This window comes from Tursiops truncatus, chromosome 4 (genome assembly GCF_011762595.2).
Source record: "Tursiops truncatus isolate mTurTru1 chromosome 4, mTurTru1.mat.Y, whole genome shotgun sequence".
NCBI lineage: Eukaryota > Metazoa > Chordata > Mammalia > Artiodactyla > Delphinidae > Tursiops > Tursiops truncatus.
Window position 1 is genome coordinate 12,718,298 of NC_047037.1, and position 13,167 is coordinate 12,731,464.

Consider the following 13,167-nt stretch of genomic DNA (forward strand, 5'->3'; position numbering starts at 1 on the left):
TCTTGTTTACCTTAAATATGACATGAAAAGTTCCCCTAATGCTACCTGCAACTCTGCTACTTCAGGAAAAAGGAAATGGATTTCCAGTGTAGGGTATGGGAACACAGCACCCCACTATCATCCTGAGAGAGTCATAAGAGTTCCTTCTTCCTTTACCCCACACTGGAAGCACATTTTTCTCTCAGCTCCAAGCCATTCCTCCTTATCAATGCACTTCTCACCCCCACACAGTCTCTCTTGAACTGGCTTGTATATAAAATAAAATAAAAAGTGGAGACTAGGGTTGGTTGTTAAGTGGGTGTGTGGTGGTGGGTAGTGGGGGTGGGATAGTGAAGGATAAGATTCAGAGTCACGTGGAGAGAATGTAGGAGGGTGAGAGGGAGATGCAGCCAGACCAAATGCCTGCTGATACAGGACAGCCATTCGTACGACAGATCTGACATCAGTCCCGTGTATGGACTTTCCCTGGGGAGGCACATTGGCTTCTCAAATTGCAGCAAAGCTCAGGGTCAAACTCAATTCAAACCTCAGCTCTACCCCTTGCTCACTGGGAAGGTGACTTGACCTCCTCAAAGTTCAGTTTCTTCAACTGTAAAATGGGGTAATAATAATCATGTCAATGCATAGTTGTGAGAAGTAAATAAAATGATGCATATGAGATCAGTCAGTCAAATGCTTGGTACCTAGTCATGTTTATTAAATATTAGCTAGTATTCATCTTTTTATTATTAATAAGTTGCTGGCTTTCTGCATTAAAGGTTAATAATGGAAAATCTGGGTGAGAAAGGGTCTCCTCTTATAACACCCACATTGAGAATAAAGAGCCCTGTTAAGGACTGGGAAGACTTCAGGTCTTGAGGTTTAGCTACAGACATTAAGAAAGGGAAGGGGTTTCTCAAAACAGGTCAGTGTTTCATCTTAAAGAGACGAGATGGCACAGCTGAAGACGGCTCTTCTCACCTCAGTTCGGTGCACAAGCTGCTGAGTTGCATCATCATTCATTCGAAAAATTTCCAGAAATGGGTCAGACTTACTGAAGAAATCCTACAATAAATAAGCAGAAATGAGTTGCTTCCCTACCCCCTGCACAAACACATTTGATCCAGCCCTGGATAAAATACCCCTGAATTTGACCCTTCCTTGCTTTGTTCTTCCTCCCTGAGACCCACCTTTGGCTAGAATGAGCTGTATCTTAACGCCGAGTCCTTTGAGAAGTAAGGATTGGTTGACTGAAATCCCAAGTAGTCTTCAAAGATCTACCCAAATGCTGGTTCTCTAAGAAGCAGTGTATCTGCTGTCTTAAACATGTTAATTCTAGTTATTGTAAAGTCTATGTCTGATGACTACAGTATCTGGATCACTGTGGGTCTGTTTTTATTATGTTTCTCCACTCTGCCTCTTGTTATGCTTGTTAATTGTTGATTAAATACTAGACACTGTGTAAAAAAAATTATAAAGGCTATAGATGAGTCTTCAGCTTCTGGCAAGCAATTAGAATGGGGGCAGTCACCTGAATCCAATTTGGATTGAGCTCTTTAGAGCCCGGTTTCTTCAAAAGTCTTTAAAGGCCCGACCTATTTCTGATTCCTTTATTCCTTGGGTATAATCCTTAAATGGCTCTCACTCAAAAACTCACTGTTTATGAGGACTGTTTCTTCTTGACAAGCCCTCAAGGCTCATTTCTGTTTGTGAGACTCTGAAAGACTCTGTTTACTTCCATAATCTCTTGGTTCTATAGTTATTGGTTCAGTTTCTGTCTATGCTGCTACTTGCTAATTAGTGAATGCCTTGAGGGGATAAGTCACTCCAAGGGTTGGGCTGCTTCCCTTCTCTACAACTAACCCAAGCTCTCCCTGAAGTCCTGAACTCCAGTTTTACTTCCCCAACTCCATGATACTATTAAAAGCACTGCTCAGTTTCTCTGTTTCTTAGTAGCTATTTTCTGCTAGGCTTCCCAGCTTCTCTATCCCTGGGTTTTATGAATCAGCCTTATGGAATTGCCTTAAGTGGAAAATCTGCATAGAATGTCTGAATCACCTCAGAGGATTTCTCTTCTCTCCAACTTCTCTGACCCTGAATCTTGACTGCCTTAAGACCCTCAAACAGATGTCTCTTGTATCTTGTCCAGTGTTTATAGTTGTTTTCAGTGGTAGAGTAATGTAAAACAAACAGGCACTTTAATACTGGAAGCAGACCTGTCCATATCCTTCTTTTAAACTTGGCTTTTTACACTGATAGATTATAAACTCTCAGACAGGAGTAATTATATCTTATTTTCCTTTATATTTCTACCATAGCACATCTTCCATAGCATCTAGCTTTTAGTGGCACACAGTGTTTACTGAATGTATGAATAAAAACATAAATGGATGAGCGAATGACAAGAAAACCAGGTACAGAATAGGAGGCTATCTCAGCAACAGCTTTGGTCATCACGTTCTTACTATGTATTTCACTAGGTAATTCCCTGCCCCAGAAATCTAGACAGCAGCAAAGCAGAATAAAGTCTATAGCCATCCTAGTCTTTAGCTCGACACAATACTCTCAGGGGATATGCTGATCATGGAGCCCTTATGCTTGATATTAAGATACAAGGAAGGATAAAACCTTTTCTCATCCCTCCAAAGGGCCATAAACATAACAAAGGGTTAAGTATTAATGAATGAATGAATGAATGAATAACAGAGAAGAGGGAAATCAATGGATTTTGACTGCATAATATGGTTGTGAGGAGGATGTTTCTAGGGAGGGAATGGTGTGAGTGAAGGTGTAAAAGAGTAAACATGGAAAGGACACACCAAGTAGCTGAATTACCCTGCAGCCTCAGGATGTGTAGGGGAGGAATCTGAGGCAGTACTGGTGGAGGTGGCTCCATGAGGTGAAGGGCCTTAAATGCACATCTGGTGTTTGCACTTACCTGAGAGGCAGTTGGGAGCCACTGAAGGATTTTGACCAGGAAAAAATAACATGGTTGGCTCTGTAGTGAAAACTTTGTAGAATACCTTAGAAGGAGGAGGGAGATGGGGATATCTGTCTTCCCTTTGGCTGTCCTCCCTACCCAACCAGGATCAAACACCCAGAGTCTGAAAAATACCCCTCTGCCCTATTTCTGAAGGTGCCTGATTGACAACACAGAGTTTGTCAGTAAGTCTGCCCTGCAAAACTTGTCTCTCCACAAAAATGGCCCCTGCTTTCCTCCCAGACACACTTCTATCTGATTGTTACCACTATGTGTAGCTGAGCGGAATTTTATGGGGCCTCCCCAGGACAGGCACTTCACCCATATCCTCTGCTTTAGCTTCTCTCTGAAATACCCAGATAACAGTATTTGAGGCACATTTCCTGAGTTGTTTTACAGATGTGAAAACCTCCCACTAAATGGAAGATGTTAACTACTTGATGACCTGGAGCCTCCTGGAGCCTAAGGATTCATAATGTTAACCCCTGTGACACCACCCTGTTACCTCTCCATCAGCCAGTCAGAGAATTGTGCATGAGCTGATTACATACCCTGCAACCCCTTCTCTCCCCGGGCATTTAAAAAATGCTTTGTGGAGGGAATTCCCTGGCGTTGCAGTGGTTAGGGTTCTGAACTTTCACCACCTTTCACTGGAGAGGGTGAGGGTTCAATCCCTGGTCAGGAAACTAAGATCCTGAAAGTCAAATGATGTGGCCAAAAAAAAAAGCTTTGCTGAATTTTAGAGCATAAGCCACCCGTCTCCTTGCATGACGCTGCAATAAATCTTTCTCTGCTCCAAACTCCGATGTTTCAGTTTGTTTGGACTCACTGTTCATCGGGCACACGTACTTGCACTAACGTACATATCTGCTCAAGACATTTGCCCCTCGAACCTATTTCTGTTTCAATACTCATGTTAGAGAACCAGAGCCTCCCTCCCCAATTCCTAGTGTGGGCACTTTAGCTTGTTCTGCGTGCCCTTGGGGCCCTTCTCCAGGATCCGCAGGCTTTGACCCCTGAGATAGATTGTTGGTCCCTCAGGAAATGTATATATCAATTGTACTTAAGAATTGCTCAACACACTTGAGGAATGCTATCAGTTATTTTTCTTCTTCCTTTTATTGATAATTTTAAATGTTTGCTATCGTTTTTTCAAAAAATAGAAAATATAGAAAGAAGAAAAATGTAGCCCATAATCCCACCCATAATACCACAACTATCAATAACATTTTGATAAATTTTTTTCTAGAATCTAGACATAATTTTCTTTCTTTCTTTTAAAAAATATTTGTGGGTCTTCCCTGGTGGCTCAGTGGTTGAGAGTCTGCCTGCCGATGCAGGGGACACAGGTTCGTGCCCCGGTCCAGGAAGATCCCACATGCCATGGAGTAGCTAGGCCCATGAGCCATGGTCACTGAGCCTGTGCATCCGGAGCCTGTGCTCTGCAATGGGAGAGGCCACAACAGTGAGAGGCCCGCGTACCGCAAAAAAATAAAATAAATAAAATAAATAAAAAATATTTGTAATTGTACACTATATACACTTTGGTACCCTATTTTTTCCTCTTGGAAGTATATTGCAATGTTTTTTCTGCTTTATTTCACATGATGTTTAGGATTGACATGGAGTTGTCAGGAGGATGTACTGTAACAGGGAAGAGCAAAATCTGACTCCATGTTGGATCTGTTTCTTTGACTTTAACCTTTGCTTTTCATTGCTTTTGTTAGTATAATCATACATAATGGTCTGCGTCAGGGAACCCTGCCCCTCTGCCTAAACGTTAAACTAATGGGCCTTTGTTCAGCTCACAGGGAGACAATCTGACCCTGCCCACCTATGAATGGCTGTAGAAAGGAAGAAATTCTCACATACCCTCCCCAATGCTGGCCAAGCCAGGCAAAACTAACGGCCCTTTTACTTTACTTCCTCACCTCCTCCCCATCTCTGTTCTATAAAAGAAGCTGGCATCCAGAGCCCGGTAAGATGGTTTGGGGGACACTAGTCTGCCATCTTCTTGGTCTTCCAGCTTTCCGAATAAAGTCGCTATTCCTTGCCTCAACATCTCATCTCCCGATTTATTGGTCTGTTGTGTGGCGAGCAGAGTGAGCTTGGACTTGGTAACAGTACTATAAATCAAGAAAAGAAAGATCAGGATATAATCTTTGTTTTCAAGTAAATAAAAAATCTAACATGTAGCACACTGGCTTTCAAATCCTGATTCCACTATGTACAGTCTGGGTGAGCTCGACAGGATGTTTAATTTTTCCATGTCTCAGTTTCTTTATCCATAAATGGAGAGGGTATCACCTTTTCCTCATAGCAATGCAGAAGGATTATAGTTGCTGATACACCTAAGTGTTGAGTCCAGTGCCTGGCACATGGTCAGCACTCAGAAAGCACTACTGCTATTAATTATTACCAATAAAAGAGAGAATGCTTGAGGACACTTAGTAAAGCACTATACAAATATCAGGGATGATTACTATTTTTTTAAAATGTTAGTAAGAGCTCTTTTTTTAATATAAATTTATTTATTTTTGGCTGCATTGCGTCTTCGTTGCTGCACATGGGCTTTCTCTGGGGCTACTCAGAGAAAGCAGGGGTTACTCTTCATTGTGGTGCGCAGACTTCTCATTGCGGTGGCTTCTCTTGTTGTGGAGCACAGGCTCTAGGCACATGGGTTTCAGTAGTTGTGGCATGCTGGCTCAGTAGTTGTGGCTCATGGGCTCTAGAGCACAAGCTCAGGAGTTGTTGTACACAGGCTTATTTGGTCCACGGCATGTGGGATCCTCCTGGACCAGGGCTTGAACCTGTGTCCCCTGCATTGGCAAGTGGATTTTTAACCCCTGTGCCATCAGGGAAGCCCCAGGGATGATTAATATTAAGAAGGCATCTGAGTTCTGAAAATAAAACAACTCATAAGCAGCTCAAATACATCTAAAATGTACACTCAGCGATTCATAGTTAAAAACAACAAATCTGGGCTTCCCTGGTGGCGCAGTGGTTGAGAGTCCACCTGCCGATGCAGGGGAAACGGGTTCGTGCCCCAGTTCGGGAAGATCCCACATGCCGCGGAGCGGTTAAGCCCGTGAGCCATGGCCGCTGAGCCTGCGTGTCCCGCACCTGTGCTCCACAACGGGAGAGGCCACAACAGTGAGAGGCCCGCATACCGCAAAAAAAAAAAAAAACAAAAACAAATCTGTGTCTAATTGTTTGGTTACTTGACCACAATCTGGAATTTTCAGCTTCCTTTGCTTGATCATCAGCATTAAGATGGCCCTTGGGACAGTTCAGTACAATGAAAATTAATGATATAGGCATTTTACTGAAGTTTTGCTATGGTAAAATGTTTTAATAACTTGGAGGCTATGTCCCTGATCTTTTAGTCCAATATGAAAGAAATTTAGTCAGGTGAGAGGTCAGTAAGCAATCAGCAGAGGTTTGAAAGAGAAAAGGAAGCAGTGCATAGCCATGACAGTGATCATGAAAACAGAATATTGGAACTAGAAAAGATTGTTTGAATGATATGGGGTCATATCCAGATTCTATAGCTTCCTTGCCTTGCAACTTTGGGCAAATTCTTTGACCTCACTATGCATCATCTGGAGACTGGAAATAATAAGACCCATTTTTAAGAATATGGTGAGTTTGGGAGGTAATGTAGTTAGACACCTGACACCTGGTACATTGTAGATGCTCATGAATGATAATTTGCTTTCATTAATGCAGGCTGGATTAGTTTTAAGGCAGGCATACCTGAACATAGTAAAATCACAGCGCAGCACGAGAGAGTTAATGTTGCTATAGAACAGGGGTCAGCAAAGTATGGTAGGTGGCCCAAATTCAGCCCACTGCCTGTTCGTTTGAGGTTTTTTTTAGTTTTTTAAAAATTTATTTATTTACTTTTTGGCTGTGTTGAGTCTTTGTTGCTGTATGTGGGCTTTCTCTAGTTGCAGGGAGTGGGGGTTACTCTTTATTGCAGTGCATGGGCTTCTCATTGTGGTGGCTTCTCTTGTTGCAAAGCATGGGCCCTAGAGCACACAGAGTTCAGTAGTTGTGGTGTGTGGGCTCAGTAGTTGTGGCTTGCAGGCTCTAGAGCACAGACTTGGTAGTTGTAGTGCACGGGCTTAGTTGCTCTGTGGCATGTGGGATCTTCCTGGACCAAGACTTGAACCCGTGTCCCCTGCATTAGCAGGCAGATTCTTAACCACTGTGCCAGCAGGGAAGTCCCATACTGCCTGCTTTTGTGAATAAAGTTTTATTAGAACATCGCCATGCTCATTCATTTACGTATTGTCTATGGCTGTTTTCATGCTGCAAAGGCAAAGATGCATAGTTGGGACAGAGACCATACAACCTGCAAGTCTAAACTATTCACCATCTGACCTTTATAGGAAATGTTTCCCAACCTCTCCTTCAGAGACAGATTCAACTGCTTATACAGCACCCCATCGAACTAGCATCATGGCAATATTAAAAAATACAGCTTATAATGATCATGATTACATATATGAAGAGCACCACGTGAGAATCAGTTCCAACACGCTGTCGTGAATACTTTCTTAGGAAAGGGAGGAGAAAGAACACTTTGTCAGCTTGAATGTTCCAAAGGGATTACATTCATATCTCTACTTGTTAGATTAATCACCAACTAGCTGCTAATGTAATAAATGTGATTTAGGAGTTAAAAAGCCTATCTCTCCACAAAGTGAATTGCATTAACAGTAGACAAATAAGTTATTTCTTGCAAGCCTCGTCTATTTTATATGTGGCTCTCATGAAGCCTACTTAGATTTCAAGGACTCTGGGTTTCCGTCCTGAATAGATAGCTGCTGGTTTCCTGGACAGCATTGGAAAGAGGAGTTTAAAATGACAGAAAATGACAAAAAAGGGACATTATCTGTCATTGTGGTTTGCAAAATTACTATTATACTCCACAATAGCAGTTCTCAAACTTTTTGGTCTCAGGACCCTTTTACACTTAAAAATTACTGAGGACACCAAGGAGCTTTTGTTTATGTGGATTATATCTGTCAATATTTTACCATATTATAAATTAAAACTGAGAAGTTTAAAAAATATTCATTTGTTATATCATTTTAAAAGTAGTAAAGATAAACCTATGACATCATAATAAAAAATAACATTTTAATGGAAAATAATTATATTTTCAAAATGTATAAAACTGTCAGGAGAATGATATCATTTTACATCTTTGTAAATCAATTTAATGACTGAATCAATAGAAAGCAGCCGGATTCTCATATCTGTTGTTGCATTCAATCTGTTGTGATACTAGGCATCATGTAGCTTCTGGAAAACCACTGTACACATGTGACAGAATGAGAGTGAAGAAAGAAAATAATGTCCTAGTATTACTATGAAAATGGTTTTGACCTCATGCATTCTTCTGAAAGGGTCTTGGGACCTGGGACCACACCTTGAGGAGTGCTGCCTTGTAGTATATGTACCCTCACCTTCCTCTTCTCTGGCTCCCCACTTCCCCAAAATACACGGGAACATAACCAAGTTCTCCACAGCCCAAGACCAGTCCAACTTGTATTCATTAACCCTCTTCCCTGAAGAAGATTTAGATTGTAGTTAGGCAACCTGATTGAGTCCCTCTCTGTTACTGATTATCTGTGAGTGTGTGTGTGTGTGTGTGTGTGGCCTTTGGTAAGTCATTTCACATCTCTGAACCTCGATGTTCTCATACATAAAAGAGAGCAATTGTATTAGGCAGAGCTTTCTACCAGAGGTATGTGGATACCTGGAGGTTACCAGAGTTACTGCAAGGGGAGTAGGGTTCCAGATCTCCATAACTATTGTCTGAATTGGATATAGTGTATTTTTCCCACATATTCATACTGCAATTTTTCAAATGTATATAGAAATTAGTTGCTCTCATAATACTAATTGGAAAATGTTTTAAATTAAGAGATTTGTTTATTTCAGTGGCTTTTAGTCATGGCCTATTTTCTCAATTAATATAAGATTAACTGTTAACATGCAGGTAGCTACACCCTCATTTAGTGCTAAAGGCTAGAAGGAGGTCCTCCTTGGGAACCTCTGGGAACGCTTTTACCAGCTGTGACATGAAATAATTGAAAGCAGCCAGATTCTCATATCTGTTGTATTCTCATATCTCATATCTTTGTATTCTCATATCTCTCATATATATTCTGATTCTATCACAAAAATACTGTGGCAGGTTGATTTTCTACTACAACGTCCACTGTCCACACGCTTTTCTACATTATGACTCCCCCATCAAGGCATGGAGTCGCTCTCCTCCCCTCAACTCTGGGCTGCCTTATGACTCACTTGCATGACTTTGAAGCCTAGGTCAGAAAAGGCCACACAGCTTTTCCTTGCTTCTCTTGGGATGTTCTCTTTGGGAAAAGCCAGCCACAATGTAGAAAGTGTGACAAACCTAAGACCACCGTGAAGACAATCTAGCTGACCGAGCTGGTGGAGCCAAGACTTCCAGCCATCCCATGTGCCAGGCATGTGAGTAAAGCTCCTCCACCAGCTGAGTATAACTGAAGAATTGCCCAGTTGAAACCTGCCTGAATTTCTAACCTCAAAATTATGACATATAATAAAGTAGTTGTTAGTATATTTTGCCCGGTTTTGAGGTGGTTTGTGATGCAGCAATACATAACCAGGCAGCAGTGTCTTTGTGTAAGTAATCTGGCCTTGCTGAGCCTCTGTTTCCTGAAGAGGTTGTGTGAGATGATCTTCATGGTACCATCTTGCTCCTCAACTCTACAACTTTGCCCTCTCTCCACTTGAGACCATTCACCCCCCAGTCCACTGGAGCAGTGGCCTCTGTTTTGGTCTGAACAGGGTCCGCTCCCCTCTGGGTGACTGAGTCTGGGAGAGATACCACCATATTATGGAAGACCTGGGGTCTCCAGCTCCATGATATTGGGGTCTCAGCAATGAGCAATTGAGGGCCCTGGACAATCAGCACAGCTGAGGGTGGGAACGGCCATCGAGAACCACGGTAAGTGCTGCATGGGGCTCTTTCAGTTCTGTGAGCAAGCAAGCACTCATTTGAATGAAGGGAAACTGCTCAAACACCTTAGAGCCAATGTACCCACTAACAAACCCCCATAGCCCCTTGCATTATAACATAAGTCAGCTAGAGGACATGACTAAGTGGAAAGAAGTCATTATAAGCCATTAAGTGAGTAGCTTAAAACTGCAACACACTGACCCAATGGCTTATAACTGTCACCAGGAAAGATGCTACAAAGCAGTCTGGTGAGTTATTCTGAAACTTGAAGATGACGGGAGAGAAAGAGCACGGTGATCACAGGAAGTGAGGGATAAGAGCTTACACCCCACAGACATCAACGCACTCTACAGTTCCCAGCACCTCGCTCAACTAATGTCAAAAGGTAGCAGTTTGTGAAAGTGTCACACAATCCCCTCAGGACAAAAAAAATCCAAATATAATTCTTTCTTAAGAACAAAGTCTTTCTTAATGTCCCCAGGCAAAATGGATTAACCTTTTCAGGATTCTCTGATTGTGTATCATCCTCTTATGGCTCTAGTATCATTATATCACTTGTTGTTTAAATTGATGTGTCACTTAGATGGTGAATTCCAGGTTGTGAGTGTAAGAGTAGTTCAAAGTGTGCCCTTTTCCCGCCAACTGATGCATAACAAGCATACAACAAAGGTTTGGTAAATGAATGATGAACGAGTGGATAAATGAACAAATAAGAGAGTGAATTAATGAATGCATAAATGGACTGAGTACTTTTTGTAGGTGAAAATGAACTATGCCAGGATATAAACTGCTGCTTAAGGCTATGGGGAATTGCTTGAGTGCTTTACCTTTTTTCAGCCTAATGCCTGTAAGCAATTGTTTGAAAAAGCAGTCCCACATCCCCGTATCGCCTCTTCCTTAGTTGTATGCTTGGAAAATGGAGTCCTTTGTGAATACATTTATGGATATGATGTGCTTTTTGACTCAAGGATATGGTTGGAGGGAAATAATAAATATATGGTGAGGTTGGAGAGGAAACTTTTTTTTAAAGGGGTGGAGACTGTAGAACTTTTTCTGTATATACAAGATTAATACGGCCTGTGATAGGGTGGAAGTTGTGAGATACAACAGAAAGAGTACAGATGGGAGTCAGACTGACATGGGACTCAGTCCTCAGTTTTACCACCAACTAGCAGGGTATGGTGGCCATGAGCACGTGCTTTGCAGACCTCCTACTCCAGGGAGTGTAACCTACCATGGACCCCAGCTGCTGTGCTCCGAAATCCAGCCCTGCCCTCAGTCCGAGGCCAGGCTGCCTGTGGGCTGCTCCCAGCCAGTGCTGTGTGTGTAGGGGATATAAAGGCACTCAGGGGAGACAAAAGACTCTCTTGCTGGCTAATTTTTGCTCTAGGACTCCTTGATGGCCTTGTGGAACCTTCCTTAGACTACATGGCATTGCAGGAGCTGCCACTTCTCTCCTGCTCTCCTTTACTTATATTCAGACTTACATTGTGGTCTGTCAGCTCTCCCAGATTTCCTCCCAATGTTCCCTACACACGCATTTCTTCTAATAAAATCCTTGCATTGTTAACCCTGTCTTGTTGTCTCTTTCTTGGACTATCTGGATAACACATGGTGTGACCTTAGAAAATTACTTCATCTTTGAATCTGTTTCTTCATTAATGTCTAAACAGGGTTAATAATACCTGTTACATGGGTGCTATAAGAATGACTAACTGTGATCATACTTGAAAGGCTCTTAACCAGGTACCTGGCAAATATAGATGCTTAATAAATGTCACGTTTCTTCCCTTTCACATCTCCTCTTTTCCTTTGAAAAGTTCCTGGCACTGGGGTTAAATTGCATTTACTTATGCACATATGACCTGTGGCATTTGGAAAGAAATGAAGTCTTAGTGTAATAAAGTGGTCCTGTTTTAATTATAGTCCTTCCCACTTCTCATTAACTGCTTCTCAATTTGGGGGAAGTTTAACTTTGCAGACCTCTCTGAAATGTTTGATGTGTTTAATAATGGGAGTTGAAAGGGAAAAAATAGCTGTGAGGGAGAACCTTATTAACTTTGTGTGCTAGTTTTATTATTACCTTCGATAAAGCTGATGCCAAACACTTTACCTTGTCATCCAGTTTCCGTGCGTTGAAGGCAAGTTCAACGTAGTCATCATTGCCAGATAATTCCTCAGCAATCACCTAAAGGAAAAAGGACACATCAGGTGCAGTGGCAGTTGGACAACTAAGCCCAGGAATTCATGAACAATTTAGCTCATGTTTGATCCAAAAATCAACAAAGACTGACATTTGGCATGGAGTTTCCCACAACACAGTAAAGATGGTACAGCATCAACAGGTGTACAGGGAACTCCCTAGAACAGACCACAGAAGATAACTAGATCTCATCTGTGCTGAGCATGAGAACATGAGATATGGGGTGTAAGCTAAGGGAAGAGGTTTTGGAGGAGCAATTAGGAAGAGCTTCTTCCTTCAAAGGTCACACAGCACTGAATGGCACGTCCATATAATTATATACATTTTCTTCTTTGGGAAGTGACAAAAAAGGAGGAGCAGGCAGCAATATTTCTTCACTGTTTTGAATCACACCAACAAGGGATGGGGAATAAACTGGTCTCTACATCCTTTCCAGACCAACGATCATAAGGTCACCAAAGAAATATTCTAATTCCACTGTTTCAAAAAGACTGTCCTTGGGCTTTGAGTGAGAGAGAGAGAGAGAGGGAGAGAGAGAGAGAATAAGGAACTATACCCTTAACTCTCAAGAACAGAGAATTTCTGACAAAGACTTTGACATAAGTGAAGAGATAATAACCTATCATCTTTTTTCATAAAATATCACTTCCCAATATTGAATAGTGACTCTCAAAACCTTGGAACAGAAACTGGTGGAAAAGAAGTGAGGAGACAGGCCTGAGGAGCAGGGGCGGGAGGTTCGAGACTAAGGTGGTGTGAGAGCCATGTGGAGGACAGGATCTTGGGGCTGTAGCCAGGTGTCAGGGCTATGCCACTGAGGTGGAAGAGCCAAGTTCAGGACACTGACCCACAAGAGACCTACCAGCTCCACGTAATATCAAATGGCAAAAATCTCCCAGAGATCTCCATCTCAATGCCAAGACCCAGCTCCACTCAATGAACAGTAAGCTGCAGTGCAGGACACCCTATGCCAAACAACTAGCA

General features: G+C 42.1%; 1 protein-coding gene across 2 annotated transcripts in view; it reads right to left on the reverse strand.

The window, feature by feature from the left end:
• CPNE4 (copine 4) overlaps positions 1–13,167 on the reverse strand; it is a 565,144-nt gene that overhangs the window by 134,702 nt on the left and 417,275 nt on the right. For both annotated transcript variants that reach the window (XM_073803688.1, XM_033855295.2), the window contains exons 5-6: positions 12,094–12,168; positions 961–1,044 (exon numbers count right to left, since the gene is read on the reverse strand). In XM_073803688.1, the coding sequence (XP_073659789.1) occupies positions 961–1,044; positions 12,094–12,168 (159 nt within the window). The remainder of the gene's footprint in view (positions 1–960; positions 1,045–12,093; positions 12,169–13,167) is intronic.